The sequence below is a fragment of the Trachinotus anak genome, unplaced genomic scaffold (assembly GCF_046630095.1).
Source record: "Trachinotus anak isolate AG129_WGS33_773 ecotype Australia unplaced genomic scaffold, CSIRO_AGI_Tana_v1 ptg000002l, whole genome shotgun sequence".
NCBI classification, from domain to species: Eukaryota; Metazoa; Chordata; class Actinopteri; order Carangiformes; family Carangidae; genus Trachinotus; species Trachinotus anak.
The window spans coordinates 1611137-1637645 of record NW_027273853.1 but is presented as its reverse complement, the minus strand read 5'-3'; the positions used below and the strand labels follow the sequence as shown (position 1 = coordinate 1637645).

At 43.3% G+C, this 26509-nt stretch overlaps 1 protein-coding gene and 2 pseudogenes across 3 annotated transcripts in view; 1 reads left to right on the top strand and 2 right to left on the bottom strand.

Moving 5' to 3' along the window:
• Nucleotides 1-26509, top strand: part of bcar1 (BCAR1 scaffold protein, Cas family member) — a 93436-nt gene that overhangs the window by 52420 nt on the left and 14507 nt on the right. For all 3 annotated transcript variants that reach the window (XM_071488928.1, XM_071488945.1, XM_071488936.1), the window contains one exon: nucleotides 9285-10025. In XM_071488928.1, coding sequence (XP_071345029.1) covers nucleotides 9285-10025 — 741 coding nt within the window. The remainder of the gene's footprint in view (nucleotides 1-9284; nucleotides 10026-26509) is intronic.
• Nucleotides 634-3224, bottom strand: LOC139627870 (general transcription factor II-I repeat domain-containing protein 2A-like; annotated as a pseudogene).
• On the bottom strand, nucleotides 20215-22594 carry LOC139627321 (general transcription factor II-I repeat domain-containing protein 2A-like; annotated as a pseudogene).

The window sequence follows — 26509 nt, the reverse complement described above, 5'->3', positions numbered from 1 at the left end:
ACGTGGGACAGTCCAACACCTGAGAGATATGGTAGACCTGCAGAATGACAACCCACAAAGGGACAACCAGTGGGTCCTACCTGACCTAATCAGACTGAATATTATTTGGCACTGATCTGATTCAAGTCCTGGATGCTACAATTGAGTGGACCTACACCAGGGGTGGGCAATTAATTTCTACAAGGGGCCACATGAGAAACCTGAATTGTGTCAGAGGGCCACACCAACGGTAACTTGAACTTAATTCTGCTCAACTGTCTTCCATTGTAAATGCACTTAATTACATAATGTGTATCATTCGGTTCATGAATACCTGGAGCTTCTTAATAATGAGGAGAACTGTTGTATGTTCAAAACTTAACATTTAATCACTGAAACGCAGCTGCAGGTTACAGGAGGAGCGAAAAACAGAGGACACGTGGTCTGAAACATCTTACAGGTGTGAAACACACGAAATCCAGTCAAGTCACCTGTATAAACACACAATGACACTTCCGTTCTTTTAGCTTCACAATAAAAGCATCTGACTAGTTTAACCAGGCCTTTTCAGAATAAAATAAATCTATGGCAACTGAATTATTACCATTACTGCAGTTCTTCTTACATGACAACTGTCAACATTATAACTGTAAATATTGTAAATAAAACATTTCTGCTCAACTTTTTTCCATTGTAAAATGCACTTAATTACATATTTTGAATAGCTGGTACTGGTAACTGGGAGAATAAAATTATTCTGTAACTATTTATATTAGGCTATGTGAAATTGTGGAGTCGAGGTCAAATACAGAAATACAACAATACAACAAACAATAACTTGCAATGTTTTTGACCTCATTTCACCTCTTCAGTGAGAATAATCCAGTCAGCTCTGGGCTTGAACAAGGGCATTGAAATCTGGCTGAATGTCCGAGGTGGCTATGTGAAGGACAGCTGAGAGGTGGTCATCAGTGATAGAGGATCTGTGTTTGGATTTGTTGAACTTCATCACTGAGAATGTCTGTTCACATACGAATGTAGATCCAAAGAGGATTAGAATCCTCTGAGCATGCCTCCTCAGGTGTGGAAAGCTCTCCTTTTTGAGGGAGGAGTAAAAGTCCAGCAGTGAGACTGACCTGAAGTGCTCTGCCAGAAGTGTGTCAGACTGCAGGTCAATGAGTTCCATCTGAACATCACTTGGTGCATTATCCACACTGCAGTTGAAGGGAGAAGAAACCATGTGCATTTCACTCTCAAGAGTTTTGAAATCTTGAAATCGCCTTGAAAACTCTCCGTGCAGAGCTTCTAACATGGTTGAGTACTTGTGGAGGTGATCGGCTGATCTTGTGGCTTCCTTTAGTGTTGGCAAGTGGGTCAGAATGTTGTCCTTCACTTGGCTTGAGAGAAGCTGCAACTTTCTCATGAAAGCCTTCACTGCACTGTACATCTCATGCACAAAAGTGCCCTTGCACTGCAGTTTGACATTTAGTTTGTTCATTAGTGCAGTCACATCCACGGCAAATCCGAGGTCTGCCACCCAGTCTTCATCTGAAAGCTCTGGGATGTCTTGTCCTTTCTTCACACAGAAATCCTGAATCTGGTCTCTCAGGTCCCAGACACTTTTCAGTACTTTGCCCAAGCTGAGCCACCTGACGGCGCAGTGATAGCTTATGACACCATGTTCTCATTTTCCTCCAGAAGTGCAACAAATTGTCTGTGATTTAATGCTCTCGCTCTGATGAAGTTAACTATTTTAGTTACAGCATCAACAACATGGTTCATTTTTAACACTGTCTTACAGAACACTTCCTGATGTATAATACAATGCAAAAATGTCAATTTCTGCACAGGGTTAATTTCTGTCACTTTATCCTGCATTCTCTTTAAAAGGCCAACATTTTTCCCTGTCAGATTTGGACAACCGTCTGTTGTCACACCTGCCAGCTTTTCCCATTTCAGTCCTAATTTGTCCAAACATGCATTTACCTCTGTGAACAAGTCATTACCAGTGGTTGTCCCTTTCATTGACTGCATGGCTGGCAGCTCCTCCGTGATTTGAAAATCCGCAGTTATCCCACGTAAGAAGACGAGTAGCTGGGCAGTGTCACGTACATCGCAGCTCTCATCCAAAGCCAGAGAAAAACAGTCAAAGTCGGCCGCTGTGTTCTTCAGCTGAAGCTCCAGGTTTCCAGCGATGTCCTCAACCCGCCTCGTTACAGTGCGTCGGGAGAGTGACACGTTCTCAAACGCGCCCTTTTTCTCCGGGCATATCAGTGAAACACAGTCCAATAAGCACTGCTTAACAAACTCTCCGCGGAAAACGCCTTACTTTTTCTGGCGATTTTGTGAGAAATTACATAACTTGTCCTGACGGCTGCATCTCTGGGGGTGTGAAGTTTGGTAAAAAGTCCTTGTTGGGTTTGCAGTTTTGCTAGCAACGCAGCAGACTCCTCATCAGACAGATTTCTGTATTTATCCTCATGCTTGGTCGTGTAGTGGCGATTCAACTTATTATCTTTAAACACAGCGACTTCTGTACCACAAATTAAGCACACAGCTTTACCTTTAATTTCTGTAAAGAAATACTTGGCAGTCCACGTCTTATTGAAAACATGGCATTCGTTATCAACTTTTCTTTTCTTAGCGTGAGCTGACATCTCCAGGGTGACCTGGCTAGCATCACATATCGCTGTTCACCTTCACTGACAGCTCACATACGGAAAGAACGCGAACGTAACGCTTTTCAAAATAAAAGCAGCACAGTTGTATTTCACGCATGACAGATATTTTTTTAAAATTTATATTGTAATTTCTGATTGGCCTCACACGGGCCGGACAGGGACGCACAAAGGGCCGGATGTGGCCCGCGGGCCGTAGTTTGCCCAGGTCTGACCTACAGTGTTTTCATTCTTCCTTCTGTTTCAACAAACTAATCACATGTAACGTACCTGTAATGTGTGAGATATGGCCATGATTTCCTAAAACCCTAAACCCTCTGAGTCTTTAGACCACGTCAGTGAACTAAATGGCTCTTGGATGTTGTCGGACAGGAGTTCAGGTGATACCTTGTTTGAAGTGACCAGATTAAAACACACAAAGGCTCATCCTGGGTCCAGTACCCACTATCACCATGACCAGATCTGTAGCAGCTGTTCAGTCAGGAGCGAGAACACGTTCTGCATCTGGAACCTTTTATTTAGGCAGAGAACCAACTCTGTTCACCAGTGAATCACTGCAACTTGTTTCAGCAGGTGTGGGAGTTCGTCAGCAGCCATAGACATAATCAGGAGGAGCATCAAGAGTAGCCTGGGACTTTAGAGAGGAGATAATATAACGCTCCAGTACGACAGCTGAGCACCAGACAGGGAGGCAAGTGGAAACGTCAGGCCTTTAATTTCTGCTAAAAAAAAAAACAAAAAAACTTTTTTGAGTTCCTTACTTCAACAGATAGGAACCTGATTTTCTCTCTTTTGTGATCATTTAGGAAAAGAAGCCAGATCCAGCTTTACAAGATCACTGTTTGAATAAAATAATAAAGGCAAAGTGATGTGACATTCAACGTCAACTTTCATTTGTCTGTACTCTCAGAGATATTCACAAAAAAACATTAAAGATAAGTCATTTTATTGTTTTTACAACAAACCTGCAGTTTGAAAGAAAAAAATTCAAACTGAGAACCAGGCTTTTATCATATTATCATCAATTATCAAGTTAACGAAGACTCAGACATCATCATCGTTGTCAACAACTAATTACCATCAGTTCTTTGAGTTAGCCAGACTGCAAATTAGCAGCTTGGTAGCTGCTGAGTGAATGACTGACATCTGGTAGATAATGAGCTGTACTCAAACTGTCACATTTCATTTTTTCCCACATTATTAGGAACATAAGGACTAGGATTAGGATTATAAGGAACACCAAATTTCAGAGCCATGACGCTAACTGTGAAGCTAACATTAGCATTAGCTAAAGAAGCTACAGTGCTCAGCTCTCAGATGTGACTTATTACCACTTCGTTTGGAGACAAATTTGGGTTTTATTGTTATATTTTTATTAATTCTAAATTCACATTTTTTTCAGCAAACAAATACATTAAAAAAATCCCGACTTCATTTGATCTCTTTTTTTCTTATTGTTTCTTCTGTACCCAGACAGGCCTGGGGGGTTGATTCCTATTCAGCACCTAGCACAAGATACTGTGTTCTACAAAACTCTGTTTTAACTTATTAAACTGTAACTAAACTAATTCAGAGTCTTTATGAAACTAAGCCTGGTCTGAATGCTTGATTGAATTCACACAGAAACAGAAACAGAAAGTGAATCTGTTGACGGTCAAGTCACTGACCCATCGTCCAATCAGGAGTGTGAGTCATCCTCATCGCACCTGTTTGGAGTGGGCTCTGTGTGTGTGTGTGTGTGTGTGTGTGAACTGAGGTGAATCTATGTGTCCACTTCATTAAAAGATTTTTTATTTGAACACATACATGACTGTATATTATAGATAATGAAATTCTGATAAGTTGTGTGTGTGTGTGTGTGTGTGTCTGTGTGTGAGAGAGTGACCCCAGTCTGGCCTCAGTAGCTGTGTTCATCTCCCTGTAGAGAGAGAACAGAGAGAATCAGAGCTGTTGAGCAGAGTGTGTGAGCTCACACCACACACACTCACTGATACTGGAGAGAGAGAGAGAGAGAGAGAGAGAGAGAGAGAGAGAGAGAGAGAGGATAACACACGCAGAGAGTGTGTGTGTATCACTGACATCCATGTCAGAGTAACCCTGCTGCTGTGGTTGTTATTCGACAGAGGAAACAATGATGATCTAACTAGTTATCTGTCCTGGCTGATGTTCCTGACGGTTACCTAGCAACTGACATCTCCTGGCTGTAATTGTGAATCAGGACCAGTACAGATCGGTAAGAAGAAAGAGAAGGTGGTTCAGTGTTTAGGAACCAGCTGCAGCACTGAATTAAAAAGTGAAAAATGTTCTGTAAACAAACTGATGTCAGAGAACAGCGATGAGAAATATTAACGCTCCACACATGAGAAACGGTGGAGGCAGAAAATTAAAGTTTCAAGTTTAATATGTCTTGAAATATGTGAAACTTTGAATTACTTTTAATGCAGAATATTTCTGAAGACAGCTGCAGTTAAGAATAAGTTAAAACAGAGCTTCAGATGGCGTTAGATATTTGAAACTGTGACACTGTTAAAGGGAGTTTGGAGAGAGGAGGAGAGGAGAGAGAAGGAGGGGGGGCGGGAGGAGAGAGGAGGAGAGAGAGGAGGAGGAGAGAGGTTGTCTGTCAACATCACAGTGAAAAATAAATGTTCACTTACATCACAGAGAAAAGTAAACTTCACAGCAGCATCGTAAGCTGTGTCACACATGCGCTCTGTTGTACTTTCAGCAGGTGTTTTTCTTCAGGTAGCAGAGAGCAAACATCCGTCAGATGTATCCTGGGTTTCTTGCTATGCCCCTCCACTGGGCTGTCAGACAGGTGATGCCTCATTTTCTCCTGTGTCCAAACCAGACCACCTTTTATTTTGGTGTAACTTTCCAAAGTCATAAGACATTTTTTCAGTTACAGCACACAGGTGGTCTCCACACAGTCACACCTGAGCATCAAAGAGCCCCTCCAAAGAAAACCAGGTTCTTAACTTCGTCCCTGTGGTGATTTTTATGATATCACACGTATATCATAGCAGTCAGCACCATGACTGAGGGGTGGGGTTTTCTATGTCGTTTCTCAATAGCATACCTGTGAAGCCCCTCATTTCACTGTAATTATCTGTATTTTGCAAGCTAAGTTAGCTAAGTTAGCTCAGGTAGCTAAGTCACAGCTGGCTGCCAGAATTACCCCTATATCACCACTTACCATTGTGTAGCGCACAGTAGCTAGAAAACAGAAAACAAGCAGAGGTCTGTGTGTTTGATGAGTAGAGTCAGAGCTTTAGATAGAACTTGATTTACTCTGCACTCGCTGCTCAGGTCAGAGCAGTGTTCGAGGGAGTTCGGAGGACAGAACAAACAGGTGGAGGTTTCCAAACCTGTCACTACGGAGCAGGAAGCTCCCGCTGAGTTTAGAGCTACAAAGCAACAAAGAAGCAAACCTTAGCACTAGCCCTGTTAATCAGAAGAAGAAGAATTGGAGCAGCCAGGAAGAGGCAGCGGGTGTTCTCAGGTACAGAGAGCAGCTTGGGGAGGAGCTCCATTCCCACAGGTGCAGGTGATCGTCATGGTGCACAGCGGACAAAGGTCAACTAGATTAAACTAGCAAAGCACCAAACCGCCATGATGCGGCTCAAGCCACTGGAAATAATGTGGGTGTCTGAAAGTCTCACAACGCTACATGTTTGTGTATTGTTACATCCACAACATTTTAAGGCCAGGAAGAGATTTTTTCAAAGAATAAACATGAAAATTTTGAGGAACAGAGAGAGATGAGTTTTTAGAGGTTTCATCAACATCAGGAGAGGAAGTGTAATTATCTGGGGTTGTTAACTACTGTGGGAAATGTAGTAAACCCTCAAAGATCCCTTGTTTAATGGTAAATTGTGGTTTTTCCATGAAATCAATAATCTTGTTAAAAGTTCTTGAAATGATATTTTCTACTCCCTGACTGAAGAATCCAGGCTCTGTACTCATATAGTAAGTGCTGGATCCTGCTTCATGTGAACGTCCACTCTCTACTTTCCACGTCAAACTCTAACTTAGATGCTGGACCATGATTGGCTCCAGAGTAGTTCTGATGTCACAAACTCCTGCCGGTACGCACACGTTGCGTAAACTGAGATTAAAAGTGAACACAAAGAAACTTTGCCTCTTTAGCAGATTAAGGTGAAAACAAACAGCACCACACTGGCTCTGCACAGTGAAGCTCATACATCCAGGTGATGGAGCAGGAGGTGAAACACCTCCGGACTGGTGAGGAAAGTGTACAGCTGAGGAGAAGAGGCCACTTAGGGATGAAATCTAGCTGAATACCACATAATTGTGGAGGAGCATCTGGGATGTATGACTGTGATGAAGTGAATCCATGAGGCTGGAGTGTCTCTGACTGGCTCTCAGGCTTCTCTGAGCCGTGAACAGGCCTTCAGTGCCGTCAAAGAAAAGTGCAGCTATAAATCTGGAAGCCAATTACATGGCCTCATTCAGATGGGCAGTGCTTTGTGCTTAGGTTCCTGTGCATGTGTGTGTGTGTGTGTGTGTGTGTGGAGCTGGCATGAGGCCAGTACAGGCTGTACCAGTCTGTGATAGCTGGGGCGGGACTCAGACTCAGAGGGAGGAGAGCAGGCTGAGGTCAGATGTGGACGACAAATATTGGTTTAGTTTCAAAGAGTTCCAGAGAGACGGGGGGGGGTTCTGTTTGCATGCTGCGTTTCCACACAGATGGAGTGTGCATGTGTGTGTGTGTGTGTGTGCGTGTGATAGGGACTTTTTTTTGCATTGAAACTGTAAAGTAGTTTGAGACACCAGGATGTCCGTCCGTCCGCTTCTCGTGAACATGATCTCTCAGGAAGGCCTGAAATCAGGGAATTTCTCTTTTCACATTTGGCAAAAACAACCACTTGGACTCAAGGATGAACAGATTAGAATTTGCTGGTCAAAGGTCAGAGCTCAAGGTCAATTTGACACGTTTTTAGCCTTAATTCAAGAATTAATATGCTTATTGTGACATTATTTAACACAAATATCTAACAAGAAGGATACGATGATGAAGTGATGATATTTTATATCCAAAGGGTCAAAGGTCAACTTCACTGTGACATCATAATGGTTCTGTAAAAACACTTCTGGCCATTATTCAGCTCTGTAATGCAGGAACAGAAAGAGAGATTGTGACTATATTTCCTGTAACCTGATTGGTTGACAGAGGCAAACAACCACGAGTCATAATTCTTGGACAGACATTTTCCCCACAGCCCACAGCACAAAGACATTTATCATGGTCGCTGTGCTCCAGCTCTACACAACATATTCTGAGGTTTTCATTGTACAGAGTGAGACCTAATAAAAATAAAGTGAGTATAAATACTAACAGTGCTTTATGTGTCAGTGTGCTGCTGATGGACAGGACAGCAGAGGCCACGCTTTACATCCCATTTTCTACCAACACTCATTGTTGGTTTCTTTCAACTATACCAACAATATTTCACTGACACTGACCAACCAAACCAAACCTTAAACATAAAGCTGGCCGATCAGAAAATGATGCAGTGTGTGGTTTTGTCTCTGCATCATTTCCTGCACAAATATTGACTCTCTGCCTGACGCATGCAAAACTTCTGATACAGATATTTGAGGGTTTAAAAAACTTCATAATCATTGATATCATTCAATATTTTTACCTAATAATACAATATCAAACTTAACAAGGTTTCTATTAATGTGCTTGTAGAGATATGTGACAAAGAGATGTTTTGAGGAGCATGTTTTAAAGGTGAAAATGACACAGACTCTATTTTAAACCAAACATCACACTGTCAGATAAATTATCCCTCTAATGCTTTCTGCAAAAACACTATAATGCGACACAAGTTGTGTGTAGTAAACACAGCATTAGACTGACACATGACAAAGTTAAGGGTCCATATTTTAACTTCTCCAGTGTTTTATCTGAAGTGTTGATCTCCAGTGAACCAAAAACCATCTCAGTTTAGTTTTACATCTCCTGTCTCTGGAGCTCTTGTAATAACAGGTCTGTCAGCCAATCAGAGGAGAGGATCTGAGCCTCTCTTCTGATTGGCTGACAGTTTTCTGAGTAATCCAACAAAGATATATTAGATTTCAGGTAAACACTCAGAGAAACCAAATCCTGCGAGGTTGGATGGTGCGTCCAGGTGGGCAGGGCTTGGGGTGGGGCTGAGAGCAGTCACTGATTTGTTGTGACATCACAAAGTTGAAAAACTTAAAAACATCAGGCCTTTAAAGCAACTTTCTCATGCTAGAGGTTGGCTCTGGCTTCTGTTATTGTTAAATCAACTGTCAGTCCTGGCTGACATGTTCACAAACAAGTTCTGACCGTGTCCTTCACATCATCTACCAGTACAGGGACAAAAGCTAAACAGAAAATGATGAGGAGACAGTGCATGTCCATAGGTGTTTACACTGTAAACACCTGTGGACACTTTCCAGTACAGACTTGAACCTTCAGACAGACAGAACCAAAGAATAAGCTGTTTTGACTTCCTGCTCGCTGTGTTGTTTTCTCTGCACTTCATTTCATTCCACACAATAACAGTAAGTAGGACCATGAACCATGTTGAGTACATTCAGTATATTTATATTTGGGTCTTTGTTTCTCTACAGAATGTGTTGGCCAAGGCGTTGTACGACAACGTGGCAGAGTCTCCAGATGAGCTGTCCTTCCGCAAGGGCGACATCATGACAGTGTTGGAGCGTGACACGCAGGGACTGGACGGATGGTGGCTCTGCTCCCTCCACGGTCGCCAAGGCATCGTCCCAGGCAACCGTCTCAAGATCCTGGTCGGCATGTACGACAGCAAGCAGCAGCAACAGGCAACGCTTCCGACACAAGATTCAGCTGCTTCCTGTCCTGCCTCCCAGGTGCAGCGACCCCTCCCCCCTCAGAGCGCTTACGCCAAACCAACACCTGCTCCATCACCTGCTGCCATTGCTACTTCCACCTCTGGGCTTGCCAACAAGCCCCTCCCCACAGCTCAGTACACGTCCATGCATCCGGCCTACTCCACCCCTGGCACCACACAGCCCAATCTTGACTCTGTCTACATGATGCCCCCCTCCCACAGCCCCAGGCCAAGTCCACAAAGTCTGTACCAGGTCCCCTCTGGCCCAGGAGGACCCACTCCACAGGCCCAGCCAGGGCCCCCCAGCAAGGCACCACTTCTAGCCCAGAGACAGTACCAGCTGCCTGGGCAGGACATCTACCAGGTGCCCCCCTCTGTAGGACCAGGACCAGGCCAGGGAGCAGCCCCGGCCGGCAGTACAGGAGCTGGGCAGGATGTGTACCAGGTGCCCCCCTCCCTGGACAAGAGGAACTGGGAGAGTAGCAACAAGCCACTGGGCAAGGTAAGAGAAGGAAGGAAGGGGGGTGAAGAAAGAAAGGAAGTGATTCTGTGGAGAAATGTTATTGGATGGATATATCAGTGTTGTGACATCAGTTAAAGCTTAAATAGACATCAGTGAGAACGATACTGAAGTGAAGTGATATCTTGCATCTGATCTCAGAACAGCTTTCAGTCCCATAAAGGATCTGATGTTTCCTGTTTGCATTCATCTTGCCCTCTGGTGGAGGCAGCAGGCTGTTGTCTCTGAAGCTAGCTTGAATATCCTTGACTCAGCTGCTAACTGTTCCGAGTGCAGTCATGATATTGGACGTATTATTATACACAGCTAGCTATACTAGCCAAATTGAATATCACCTGAGCTAGCACCTAGCTACAACGCTCCTGCTTCGTGTTTCCCCTGCTGGGTCTTTAATGGATGTTCAATATATGTAGCCTTCCATCTCCCTCCTTCTCTTTTCTTTTTTCTGCCATCCATGATTCTAACCCTCTACTCCAAATATAGACTTGGTTGCAGGACTGTGAGTGCACAGTTTAGGCTGCTGGATGGCACAGCCAGGTAGCCTGCTTTTATATGATGCAATATTTTTTTCCTTTACAATAATTAGTCTGGCCCCAAACACTAATGGCCTGGTATAAGTTGTCAATCTAATCACTTTGGTCAACGACGAGAAATTAGGATGTAAGATTTAAATAAAATTTGCTAGGATATATTCATTCAATTACATACTTAGAGTTAAACATGAAACTACAGCCAAGACTTTTAATTTTGTTCTGCTTCTTAGTTTTCATATTAATATCTTCTCCATTCCTCCCAGCTGAGTGAGGTTTTGATATTTTTCCTCTGTACTGCACATTTGATATGTTTAGTGTCATCATCTGGAATAATACAGTACTTGTTCAGCTGAGAAGGAGTACAGAAAGGTGAAGATGTCCAGGCAGGCAAGAGACATTCAGCACAGGAAAGACAAACCATGAGACAGGACAGGCCCTTTGTTTGGCTCTGCACACCACTGATAGATGCTCTTAGTTTACGGAAACAAAAAGAAAGAAGGGAGGAGAAGATGAAAGAGCATGAAAAAGGAAAACATGAAACAGTCAAATGATAATTGAGGGAAAAGGGAGGAAAGAAGGCAAGAGCAAGAAATAGAATAGTGAATATGTTGTTGATGTTGATTCAGTAATGAAAAATCTTCCAACCTGTTTTTTTTAATCACACACACACACACACACACACACACACACACACACACACACACACACACACACACACACTTCCTGCTATTGTCACTGCTGGTTTACATGTGTCAAAGCTTCAGGGTTGTTTTTTGTGCCTTGCAGAAATCAGTCAGGAGGTGTTATCTGCAGACGTGTGTCACAGTTATAAAGGTGGTCAGTCGTCCTCATAGAGCAGCGAACCCTTCTTTATTCTGAGCCTCACTGGCGAGTTGTCTGAAGGGACAGTTTCAGAGTGCTCACTACCATTAATGACGTGTGGAAGCTCCACATCGAGATGGTGAAAGGAGCCTAATGTTAGTTTTGCTATTGCTACGTAGCTAACATTAGCATTAACAGCTGCTCACTTACCAGTCTGGAAGAAATGTGAGTTCAGCATCAAACTTAATTCCTTTACTCACCAACAGGTGTCTGCAGAGGTGGAAAGCAACCCTCTTGTTTTGTTTCTATTTCTATCACTACTTTTCTTCTACCGAAGTTAGCACGCTAACCAGCTAGCTCCAGTCCAGCTAGACTGTCTCATAACTTTCCGATACCGAGTCACTGTAGCATCCAGTCTGCCCTGGAGACATGGTGCTTGTCAGAGGACGTATTATAACCTCTTGAACTGTAAATGTGATTATGGGTCAGGGTCAGGATCCTCTGTTTTATACATTATATCTAAATGTGGGACTGTCAGGCCGATATTGTCAGATTTAAAACTTGAAGTTTGGATTAATGACTGTGATTGAGAGGGTGAGAGACACTCGTAAACACTTTTGTAACTCGTTGATGTTAAGGTGGTGCTCTTGTTGAGTTCCTATTTGCTGACATGCTGTAGTCTTTCTTCACCTTTTTGCTGGGTGATCCTTAATTCATCCATTCATCATGCAGCTGGTATGAATGAGAGTGATGTGAATCGTGTTTAAATTCCCTCTGTGTGCGTTAGTACTGCTGCTGCTTTTATCTCCATCTGACAGTAAAACTGTTTCTGCGTCCAGCCTCATCTGCTTCATGTGACTCTCATTCACACATGAGACTGTCAGATTTACTGTATTTACTGCATGTCTCTCTCTGAGGTGTCCTGTTACACACCAGTCACCAGCCAATCAGAATGTTTTATTACCTGTGGTGTGAAAGATACAGAAAAGCAGAGTTAAAGGGGAATTCCTCACAAATGAAACAAAACTTTTACCTTTAATGAGTTAATGATGTCACATGACATCACATCACATGACGTCACATCCTAGTGCATGAAGACAGAGGAACACTAACAGACAGATGAAGGATAAGGAGAGGACAGTCAGAAAAGCTGACGGAGCGAATAGTTGCCTGTGTGTGTGTGTGTATGTGTGTGTGTGTGTGAGAGAGAGAGAGAGAGAGAGAGAGAGTTTGTGAGTGGACCAGTGAAATAATAAGATTCTTAATTATTCAGCTCTGATCTTGTGGTTGGGTGAGTAAGCACTTTACTGCACCAGCAGGTGACAGGCTCTGTGTGTGTGTGTGTGTGTGTGTGTGTGTGTGTGTGTGTGTGTGTGTGTACTCTGGGGAATCTCCCCCAGGCTTGCTGTGAAGCATTGAGCCATATGTGTGAGCACCACTGTGAGTGAGTGTAATGTTGTGTGTGTGTGTGTGTGTGTGTGTGTGTTGGTGATGATGATGATGGTGGGTCCAGCTGCTCCTCTGCTTCTTCCTCTGTCTGTCTCTAACTGCTTCATAATAAATTGATATGGTGGCTGTGAGACGCTTCGTGGTGAATGTTGTGTTGTGTCCTCACTGAAACAGTTTAGTGTTTCTCCAAAATATGTGGGAAAAAATCTCCAACAGCATTATGGGACATGTGGGGTCTTCAGAACAAGATCAGTCAGAGGCTCTGAGCCTCTCCTCTGATTGGCTGACTGTTTTCTGAGTGATCCAATAAAAATAGAGCAGATTTCAGGTAAACACTCAGAGAAGCCAAATCCTGCAAGGTTGGATGGTAGGTCCAGGTTTGTTGTCGAGGGATGAGACCGTCAGCATCAACAGTTATCTCCTGCTGTGAGGCAACAGTCTCAGTACAGATATGTTCAAAACAGCACATCTGAAGTGTGCCCATGTAAAATGGCCATGAGTGAGGGAGGGATGATGAAGGCAAAGAGATCAGTCAGTAGAGTTAGCAGCTGTCACACAGGCAGCTACATATGCTGCTGTGTGTGTTAGTTACAGCTGTGAGAGTCACAAACAGATCAGAGCTGACTTCATCTCAAAGTCAGATCAACAAAAGATCCTAATGATCCATATTGATTGTAGGTTTGATTGAAGGCGGCATCAACCTTTCACCTTTACACCCTTTGTTCTTTGCCCATTTACATGAAGAGATCACATGTACTTTACATTACTGCAGAACATTTTAATTTAAAAATTTTAATTGTTTTCCTGGATTCTAAACAGTCTGTTTATTTTGATGTGGACTTACAGGACGTGTGTTCTTGTATGCTGTGTGCAGCATTTCAGTCATATGTGATTCTGAAACCATGGACTTTAATCTGCTGCTGTACGTCAACCTCCACTCTTCTGGTTTCAGACTCTCCAGCAGGTTTTGGATCCTGGCTGCAGGATTAGATCCTTTCAGAGTATCAGTGAGGTCCAGCACAGATGTTGGGTGATGAGGTCTGGCTCATAGTTGGAGGTCAGGTCTCTGTGCAGGCTAGTCTAGTTCTATCACACCGACCTGGGTAGTGTAAGCTGTAGCATTAAGAGTTCATTTCATTATTGGAACAAATCATGAGAACCAAACCTTCTTATCATGAAAATGAAAACACCCAAATCACCAAAGAATTGATGGGAAGCTTGATGTATCTGAATCCTCTGAGCCACAGAGCTCCACTGTCTGAAACACATCAGTGAGTCTCACTGTGTCCCTGGGTTCATGTTCTGTCTTCACCATGAACACACACACTGTAGTTTTTTTAAAATTACTATTAATCATTGTTTTTTATACTTATTGCTGAAATAACAAAACAAGAAGTGACATGGAAAACATGGTGACTGAGAAAATATAAAACATAATAGACGGACAGTTTACATAAAAAAATAAAATAATAATAATAATAATATATGATCATCAGTAATAGTTTCGGTCACCCAGGGTCCCATCATAAGTAGTGTATTCAGAGTGTCCAGCTGCCTCAAATACTCACTAGAGCAGCAAATGTGGATTATTCCGCTGCTGAAAATAGTCCCCAGCAAATGCACCATTTCCTCCTGTTTGAGTAACGGTTGACAAAAACTGCAGTGAGCAGCTGTTTTAGGAACCTGTGTGCTCAGCTGAGAGCCACAGACAGGAGTGTGTATTGTTGTCATTATTAGTTTGTGTTTGTGGATACAAGCTAAAGATTATATGAATCATTTATGAATTATCTTTAAATCTTTTCTTGACTTGATGTTTTTCATCAAATACAAGAGGTGAAGAGGTCTGAGCTCACACAGTTCTGTTTAGTACTGGACCTGTGTGTGTGTGTGTGTGTGTGTGTGTGTGTGTGCGCGCATGCTTTATGTATTAACCTTGCCAATGCCCTTCATTGTAATGAGTTACTTATGCTCACTTACCCTACCTCCCTCTCTATACAGACACAACTGAAAACACACACACACACACACACACACACACACACACACACATTACTGCTGCCAGGTAGTCATTTGGAGATAAGGTGAGCGAAGACTCTACACATACACTCTCTCTCTCACACACACAGAACAGTGTAATTGAGGAGTGTTGAAACCTGTGCTGTTTGTTTGAGTGAGATCGAGGAAGTGGGCAGAGGGAGCTACAGCTGCTGAGGACACACACACACACACACACACACACATATACACATACACAGAGGAGGTAACAAGGATGATGGAGCTTTGAACCATTTTTCAAGTGGATTTGTGTTTCTTACAAACAGGTGACTGATCTCTGCTTCACCTGGCAGGAGTCAGGAGTAAATCTGTGTTCGCTTCATGACTGGTCGTCACTATTTATTGGCTCCTGCTGATGACAGTATAAAACCCATTCATGGCTGCAGGCCTGTCTCTGCACCTCAGCACTTCCTGCACACGTCTTTCTGTCAAACACACATCAACCTGACGTCTGAGCGTCTGACATGTCTTCAGCTCAGTGTTCACATCACCAGACGAGAGTTGTTCAAATTCACAGGAAAACGTTTCAGCTGAATAATAAAAACAAAATGAGGAGCAGCGCCACCTGTTGACCACAGTAACCGAACGTGTCGGGGAGAGGATCGAAACATTCAACTAAACACAGAGGACCATATAAACCCATCACCTGCCTTCAGCTATGGAAACCCAGGATGAACAGGAAAGGCGGATGTGCAGCAGCAACCTCGTTTCCACAGGAAACATTAATGAAAATAACAGTAAATAAAAATAAGTCATGGTGATCTGATCCACAAACAGAAACATGAAGGGATACACACATGAACAACACATTCATCTGCACACATTAACACAACTTATACACAATATTATCAACTTGATTAAATAATTTGATTTTAAAAATCCCAACTCCAAGTCCACTTACTACCTTTTTCCAGAGCTCTCTAATGCAGCTCACAGTCTTCATCAGCAGTCATCTTTACATGACGTGTGTGTGTAACCATGGTCACATGATGACAGGTAGATGAGGTGTGTGTTGGCAACAGAAAAGACAGACGACCTCAGTGATAGTTCTCGCAACTCATTAATGATCTGAAGAAGCATTAAAGTGTGTGTGTGTGTGTGTGTGTGTGTGTGTGTGTCTGTCAGCTGACACAGCTGTCATCAAAGGCATTGAAGGGTTTGGAGGAGTGTATCAGCAGCCACGTGTCACAGTGACTCCCAGATCTTAACACTCACACACACACACAGGAACAGCTGAAGACAATCTGTCTGTGTGTGTGTGTGTGTGTGTGTGTGTGTGTGTTCCTAGTATTAGCCCTGTATATTGGTCTAAGTCAGAGCACAAAATGAGTCCACAGCAGGAAATCAAATGGATCCCACCGTGTGTGTGTGTGTGTGTGTGTGTGTGTGTGTGTGTGTGTGTGTGTGTGTGTGTGTCGGGTCTCTTTGATTACCTGCAACAGACTCATTTTCTGCTCTGGTAGTGTGTAAAGAGTAAAGACGGGTCTGTGTATGTGTGTGATGAAATTGTGTTTCTATGAAGGAACTGTGTGTGTGTGTGTGTGTGTGTGTGTGTATGTGTGTATGTGTGATCCGTCCAGGTTTCACTATCGGCCTCAGGTTGGAGGGTGGGGCACCAGCATGGTTGTCATAGTAACTGTCTGGTGTCCTGATTAACTTGTGTGTTACCACCTGTGTCAGACATCCAGGAGGACTGAGACAAAGACACACACTTTAACACACTCAGTGTTTTCTCCTATGACACACACCCTGCTGTTTGTTTCTCTGTTGTGTTTCACTTGTTTCTACCAGTGACAGTTGTTATTGATCACTGTTGTGACCATGAATGAAACACAACTCTTGTGTGAACATCTTCCTCACAGCAGATTCTCCTGCTCATGTAGAAGATCTGCAGGCGGTCACATCACTGCCTGTAGCTTTAACATGTTCATGTAGGATCTGTTCATGTTTTGTGTTGTTTTGTCTCTAGGCTTCATTTGAATGCAGCATGTTTGTGTGCTATAAGATCTGATCTGGAATGAATCAGTAATGAACAGAAAAACAAACTTTAATTTTTTGAAGAATTTCTTATCTAATTTAAACTCTAAATGATGGAATGAATATTTCTGACCTCAAACACACAGCAACCATCAGACACTGAAGCATCTTGATGTTTCTATGACGACCTGTCTGTACATCAGCGATAGATGCTTTGAGTCAGAAGCTCTGCATCAGAAACACACACAATAAACACAATGGACAATATGATGAAGACATGAAAACAATCACTACTGATGATATTCATTCTTCTTTGTGCAAAGGCAGCTGCTGTGTGTGTCTGTGTGTGTGGCCACACTCTGTGCCACATGCTAAGAGATTAACTGGAGACTAATGAAGTCAATACGGCTGTCTCACTTACTCCCACACACCCGTAGACATGATCACACACATGGACACACACACATGACTGAAGTTGAGTCTCATTTCTTTGTCCTTTGGTTTTGTGAAGGCAGCGACACCCATCAGGCACCGTGATTAAACTCCTGATGTGAACGTCTAGGACCAGCTTTGAGCCTGGCTTCACCAGCTGAAGAATGTGTAGATTAAAGTGTGAGGATGCAGAGTTGGTTGTATTGATGAACTGTAGATGTTTTGTGTTGTGTTGAATCAGCAAACTGTTCAAACTGGACTTCATGAGAGGGAGGTGGATAAATCCACCAATTAATTCCATGTGAATGGAGTCTGGTTGTAGTTTTGTTTCTGATCAGTGCTGTGATTTGATGTGGAGCAGCACTGATTCCCCACCGTGACAACATGACTCACACACAGACAGCATGACAACATGCCCACACACACACAGGTTGCAGCGTAATGTCAACTGAAGTCTCTAATGTGTGTAACATCAACCAAATATGATGAATATTAATGGTTTGTTTGACAGCTCTGCGGTCCTGCAGTCTCGAAGTGAGCCGCTCCATCTGGACCAGAATCACCAGACAGCCAGTCTGAGCATGCACACATGGACACAACACAAACACACACACACCAGTCATGCCATGTGGTCTTGGAATCCAGTTCTGTCGGGGGTAGAGTGTGTTGGTGCTCTCATGGAGACATGCCCCCCTTGAACTAATCTGTTAAGACCCCCGTGCTGCCTCTTGTTGTGTGTGTTGCCACATGCCCCACATAGCTGGCATGGTTTTCACAGGCTGTAGTTCCAGTTCTCTCTCTCTTTCTGCCCCCTCTTTGTTCTCACATCTTTGTCTTTCAGCTACTTTACATTTCTCCTGCAGGAACTTTAACAGACCCGTGCTGCTGTCAGTCACTCCGAACAACCAACAAATCATCCACCTGTAGTGGAATCTGGATTTGTACAGTGGGGTCCAGAGGTCTGAGACCACTTTCCTCTGGACCCCACTGGAGGTAGTTTTAGTTTGAAATGTGACTCAAACTGTGTTAACGTTGCTCAAAACATTGAAAACTTTAAAAATGTAGCAGCAGCATCTCTCTCTTGGTTCACTGTTTTCACTGGAACTACTTTCTAGCACAGTCCTAGTCCCTGTCCCAGTGTGGATCAGACAGAGTAACAGGGTCAGGAGGAGGCAGACACCTCATCTCTAACTCAAACCTGTATGACTAGCTTATTATTACATCAGTAAGGCTGCTCTCTAACATGCAGTGTGCTCTCTTGTGTCAGTGTCAGTTTGTGGTGGTGTGAGGAGAACAGATCCGAGATCAGCCATCAGGACCAGGTCTCTGCTCTGTATTTGACCAGGAGGTTGTCAAATTCATTGTGATTTAAAAATAAGTAAATAAATAAAAATGAAAATTCAAGATTCAGGATACAGTCTTGAACAGGTTGTCATGGCAACGTGACACTGCAGACACCTGATAAAAATCTGACGAGAATAATTACAATGCAGATTGATGCATGAGAGTAAATATGTAAATAAAACCCATTCATATGTGTTTACATGTACACACTGACACACTGACACACTTCACACACTGACACACTTCACACACTGACACACTGCGCACACTGACACACACTGTACACACTGCACACACTGCACACACTGACACATTGCACACACTGACACACACTGCACACACTGACACACTACACACACTGACACACTGACACACTGCACACACTGACACACACTGCACACACTGACATACTTCACACACTGACACACACTGCACACATTGACACTCACTGACACTCACTGACACACTGCGCACACTGACACACTGACACACACTGTACACACTGACACCCACTGACACTCACTGACACACTGCACACACTGTACACACTGCACACACTGACACACTACACACACTGCACACACTGACACACTGACACACACTGCACACACTGACACACACTGCACACACTGACACCCACTGACACTCACTGACACACTGCACACACTGCACACACTGCACACACTGACACACACTGTACACACTGCACACACTGACACACAACACACACTGCACACACTGACACACTTCACACACTGCACATACTGCACAAACTGCACACACTGACACACTGTACACATTGACACATTACACACACTGCACACACTGTACACACTGCACACACTATACACCAGGGGTGGGCAATTAATTTCTACAAGGGGCCACATGAGAAACCTGAATTGTGTCAGAGGGCCACACCAACGGTAACTTGAACTTAATTCTGCTCAACTGTCTTCCATTGTAAATGCACTTAATTACATAATGTGTATCATTCAGTTCATGAATACCTGGAGCTTCTTAATAATGAGGAGAACTGTTGTATGTTCAAAACTTAACATTTAATCACTGAAACGCAGCTGCAGGTTACAGGAGGAGCGAAAAACAGAGGACACGTGGTCTGAAACATCTTACAGGTGTGAAACACACAAAATCCAGTCAAGTCACCTGTATAAACACACAATGACACTTCCGTTCTTTTAGCTTCACAATAAAAGCATCTGACTAGTTTAACCAGGCCTTTTCAGAATAAAATAAATCTATGGCAACTGAATTATTACCATTACTGCAGTTCTTCTTACATGACAACTGTCAACATTATAACTGTAAATATTGTAAATAAAACATTTCTGCTCAACTTTTTTCCATTGTAAAATGCACTTAATTACATATTTTGAATAGCTGGTACTGGTAACTGGGAGAATAAAATTATTCTGTAACTATTTATATTAGGCTATGTGAAATTGTGGAGTCGAGGTCAAATACAGAAATACAACAATACAACAAACAATAACTTGCAATGTTTTTGACCTCATTTCACCTCTTCAGTGAGAATAATCCAGTCAGCTCTGGGCTTGAACAAGGGCATTGAAATCTGGCTGAATGTCCGAGGTGGCTATGTGAAGGACAGCTGAGAGGTGGTCATCAGTGATAGAGGATCTGTGTTTGGATTTGTTGAATTTCATCACTGAGAATGTCTGTTCACATACGAATGTAGATCCAAAGAGGATTAGAATCCTCTGAGCATGCCTCCTCAGGTGTGGAAAGCTCTCCTTTTTGAGGGAGGAGTAAAAGTCCAGCAGTGAGACTGACCTGAAGTGCTCTGCCAGAAGTGTGTCAGACTGCAGGTCAATGAGTTCCATCTGAACATCACTTGGTGCATTATCCACACTGCAGTTGAAGGGAGAAGAAACCATGTGCATTTCACTCTCAAGAGTTTTGAAATCTTGAAATCGCCTTGAAAACTCTCCGTGCAGAGCTTCTAACATGGTTGAGTACTTGTGGAGGTGATCGGCTGATCTTGTGGCTTCCTTTAGTGTTGGCAAGTGGGTCAGAATGTTGTCCTTCACTTGGCTTGAGAGAAGCTGCAACTTTCTCATGAAAGCCTTCACTGCACTGTACATCTCATGCACAAAAGTGCCCTTGCACTGCAGTTTGACATTTAGTTTGTTCATTAGTGCAGTCACATCCACGGCAAATCCGAGGTCTGCCACCCAGTCTTCATCTGAAAGCTCTGGGATGTCTTGTCCTTTCTTCACACAGAAATCCTGAATCTGGTCTCTCAGGTCCCAGACACTTTTCAGTACATTGCCCAAGCTGAGCCACCTGACGGCGCAGTGATAGCTTATGACACCATGTTCTCATTTTCCTCCAGAAGTGCAACAAATTGTCTGTGATTTAATGCTCTCGCTCTGATGAAGTTAACTATTTTAGTTACAGCATCAACAACATGGTTCATTTTTAACACTGTCTTACAGAACACTTCCTGATGTATAATACAATGCAAAAATGTCAATTTCTGCACAGGGTTAATTTCTGTCACTTTATCCTGCATTCTCTTTAAAAGGCCAACATTTTTCCCTGTCAGATTTGGACAACCGTCTGTTGTCACACCTGCCAGCTTTTCCCATTTCAGTCCTAATTTGTCCAAACATGCATTTACCTCTGTGAACAAGTCATTACCAGTGGTTGTCCCTTTCATTGACTGCATGGCTGCCAGCTCCTCCGTGCTTTTCAAAATAAAAGCAGCACAGTTGTATTTCACGCATGACAGATATTTTTTTTAAATTTATATTGTAATTTATGATTGGCCTCATGCGGGCCGGACAGGGACGCACAAAGGGCCGGATGTGGCCCGCGGGCCGTAGTTTGCCCAGGTCTGCTATACACACTACACACACTACACACACTGCACACACTGCACACACTGACACATTGCACACACTGCACACACTTACACACACTGCACACATGATACACACTGCACAGACTGACACATTGCACACACTGCACACACTACACACACTGACACACTGCCCACACTGTACACACTACACAGACTGACACACTGCACACACACTAGACTACCCACACTGACACACTGTACACACACTACACTACACACACTGACACACTGCACACACTGACACACTGACACACACTGCACACACTGCACACACTGACACACACTGACATGAACTGCACACACTGCACACACTGCACACACTGACACACTGACACACACTGCACACACTGACACACACTGACACACTGCACATACTGACACACTGACACACACTGACATGAACTGCACACACTGACACACACTGCACACACTGACACACTGACACACACTGACACACACTGACACACACTGCACACACTGACACACACTGCACACACTGACACACACTGACACACTGCACATACTGACACACTGACACACACTGACATGAACTGCACACACTGACACACACTGCACACACTGACACACTGACACACACTGACACACACTGCACACACTGACACACACTGCACACACTGACACATACTACACACACTGACACATACTGCACTACCCACACAGACACACTGCACACACTACACACACTGACACACTGCACACACTGTACACACACTACATTACCCACACAGACACACTGCAAACACTACACACACTGACACACACTGACATGAACTGCACACACTGACACACTGCACACACTGACACATACTACACTACCCACACAGACACACTGCACACACTACACACACTGACACACTGCACACACTGCACACACTGCACACACTGCAGACCCACTAAGTCTTTCAGTTTAGTTTTTCTCCTCTTCAGGGTGTGTCTGTGCACAGACATTTTGGGGGGCAAAAAATAAAGTTACATAAATTACATACACTCACATTTTAACATGAATATTTGATGATATGGAAGAGAGCTGCTACCCTGGGCTGCCTCTCGCTCCCTTTCCTTTGGTTTTCTGAGCCTTTGTCAGCATCATGCTACAACTGGTAAATGAGCAAAATCTATTTTGTGCAGGATAATTAAGGGTTAATCTCCTAAAACTATACCAACAGTAGGATATGATGTTTATTTGGCAGAGACTGTATGTTTGATGCCTGACAGCTGTGACCCTCAGCAGACTGTTACTGTCTGACTGAAGCCAGATTTTAATAGGTATCTGTCATATGGCACTGTTTTAATTATGTTTAAGGTAAATACATGATGTAGATTACTGCAGGTGTTGTAGTGAGTGTTGCTATTAAACTATAATGCTGACAAAATATTTAACTAAAGTAGCTTCATGTCTGATTTAGGCCAGTTGGTGTAGTTAATATAACTTGTGGGTCTATAATTAGATTTCAGTAAAATGAGATGAAACTTTCAGATCTGTCTAATTAACCATCAGTTGCCTTGACAGCAGCTGCCAGTGTATTTAGTGCTGAAGGAGTAAGAAAGATCATTTACTCAGCTATATCTGAAAACTTCCTTTTATTGTGATGGGTGACAGCTCAGCTGATGTCTATGATATCCAGATATGACTTCAGAGACTATTAAACATCTAATGCATATTTCTGGTTCAGAGCCTACGAGTTCACTGGTTTTCATTGAGGATGGTATTTCAGCTTGTAGTTAAGCTTCATGGAGGCTGTCACCTGAGTTGGTCTGTCTGTATTGAGACATTTTAATAGCAGTTAAATTTCACAACGATGACAAACGATGCAGAGTCAGTGAGAAGAACCCCCCCCCCCCCCCCCCCCCCCCCCCCGCTGTAATGACGCCTCTCTATTTTTACCCTGGTTTTGAACCCCACATCTGCGCTGTAAAGATTTATTTTCCTCCTCATCAGTGAGTTTTCTCTGCTGCAGCTGCATGTGCACAGAGTGTATTTTCTGCTGTGTGTGGTTACAGTGGTCATTTTGAAGCTTCAGTTAAGAATGTGCTATATTTACCACCGGATACTGCAGAGAGATCTCGTCCTGAGCCCACACCCTGCTCTCTGGTTATCTGTCATTTTCTGATCTGCAGAGAAAGAGAAGGAAAGAAAGGCAGAGGGTGGAGGGCGCTGCTGGGAAGGAGGGAGGGAGGGAGGGACATTGCTTGCAGCAAAGGTCATCTGTTAAACAATGACTTCTGCTTGACGTAATCACATGCACAGAACAAAAGAGCGAACATCCCAGCTTTTGCGACACACGGCCCTGTGTGTGAGTCTGAGTGTGTGTGTCTGTGTGTGCGTTTGCATGTAGAGCAGCTCTCCTCCTCTGAACCCTCAGAAACACGTGTGTGAAGGCGTTTTGTTGTTGAGTATCTGCATCTTTGTCAGACCACTGATTTATTCTGAGAGTTTTCTTCAGTGGATATGTAGGTCAGTGAGTGTGGAGGTGTGTGGCCGTCCTCAGGCCGGAGCTCTGTGAGGACACAGGAGAAACCAGGCTGCAGAGCCGTGTGCTCGCTGTCATCCATCCCTGCTGAGAGGTAACACACCTGCCCATGTAACTCAGCGGGTAGGAGGACAACATCCTTCCTGCTTCAGCTCTGTCTGACATGACATCACAGCCTCTGACAGACTGGACTGATCACACAGGACACGTGTTGTCATCTCCTCCAAACCACTCCCTGTGGAGAAGACCTCTGTTTTCTGTGTGGTTACCTGCACAGGTACTGGATGACAGGTCACAACCTCAGTGACATATAGTCAGAAGTTTCAATGACTGCAAACCTCATCATCACTGCACAGTCACTCACACACAAACAGACACACACACACAGTATACATGCATGATGAGTACGATGTCTCTGTCGTGGTGACCACTGACCCACAGCCCTGATCTCCTAAAGGGATTAAAAGGCTCAGCACACACACTCACACACACACTCACACACTTACAGATGCACTTACACTCACACACACACACACACACACAGATCCATTTAGTATTAGGGTCTAAGTGTGTGTGTCTTTTCTCCAGGGTGCACACAGACAGGTAATCAATAACATAGGTTATCAATCAGGCACAAGATGAGAGTGTATGTGTGTGCGTGTGTGCGTGTGTGCAGGGCACATCTCGCACTTAGCCAAGTGTTGTCAATTCTGTTGAAAGCTTTCTGATAATGAGGAAATGGCTGTTTGTGTGTGTGTGTGTGTGTGTGTGTGCGTGTGTGCGTGTGTGCGTGTGTGTAGAAATGTAACATACAGTGAATAGCATGAGCAGAGTATTTGCTCAATTAAAGTGTCATATTGAAGCGTCTGAATATTTATGTCACAGTGATATTTCAGTTTTTCCTTTTTAGTAAATGTGAAGTTTTCTAAGTTTCTGTTTTCAGAGTTGTTGAGAGTAGACTGATGACAGGAAACATGAATTAAAGGTCCATATTTTACTCATCTTCAGTGTGGTATTTGTTTTCTATTGGGTTTTTTTTTTTTTTTAAATATATATTTGTTGATCTCCATCAGAAGATATATTTGTGGTTTTAAGAACCCAAAACCATCTCAGTGTAATTTTACATCTCCTCTCTCAGGCTTCTCTCTGGAGCTCTAGTAACAATAGGTCAGTAAGCCAATCAGAAGAGAGGCTCTGATCCTCTCTTCTGATTGGCTGTTTCCTGAGTGATCCAATAAAAATATAGCAGATTTCAGGTAAACACTCAGAGAAACCAAATCCCACAAGGTTGGATGGTGGGTCCAGGTGGGCAGGGCTTGGGCATGGCTGATTGCGGTGACTGCTTTGTTGTGACATCACAAAGTTCCAGAAGTCCTGGTTGGTTGGTTGACTGGTTTTAAGGCTCAGTTTCTGAATACAGGCTGTGTGCATTTCTCTGGGGACTGAGGCTTTGATACTTTCACAGTATTAATATAGAACCTAGACCTGCTTTATAATCACAAACACATGGACATCTACCTTTAGACTGGATGGAGCTTTAATGAATTTTATCATAAAAGTGCAACATAACACTGAAGGGGTCTGAATACTTCCTGAATGCTCTGTACCTGCTGTTTCTCAGCTTTTAAGGAAGATGTTCTTCATGCAGCTGTTGCTGAAACGGTTCCTGTAGAAAATAAACGCTGCTGTTATTTGCCCTTGTGAGGTAAAGAATAGAGAGGATGAATTATGAGGTGGGAGAGCTGACGGCAGAGGCAGAGTGAGGAGACAGAGGCAGATTAGTGCAGACAGGTTGCCAGATGGATGGTTTTATCGTTTGTCTCTGTCTGTACCTCTGACAGCTGGGGAGCTGAGCAAATATTATCAGAGAGCTTCCATTAATCAGAGCTGGAGCTGAGTGTGATTAAACAACCATTTGACTTACAAACATAGATACGCAGCACTCGCTCTGGTGCTGATGATGAGCATGTGGAATTCAACTTTAGACAACAATTACAGTGGGATCCAGAAGACCACCTCCCCACGATACATCTGCACACAATATTATAGAATATCTTAAAATACTGTTTCATTCTGTTCATTTTTGTTTGTTGCTCACATAAAATTCACTCTAAAGTAAAGCTGTTTTTATTGGAAGTTAGTTGTGATTGTTTTTTGTTTCTTTTCATTTATTTCTCACAAATCAGAATAAAATACAAGTAAAATCATACTAACATGATGATAGCAATGGGTGAAAATGGGATGCACCAATAAGCTTCAGAAGGTTGTGAATAGGGGCCCACTCACTGTACAAAGACATTGTCAGCCATAAAATACCAGAATCCTGATACCTTACACCATACCATAAGTAGTGCAGCAGCAGGTAACTGTAATGATCTTCAAATGTGGATACAAGCACCAAAGTTGATATTTTCATCATTCTGTGGCCATTAATTTGAAATTTATAAATTTTCCAAGATG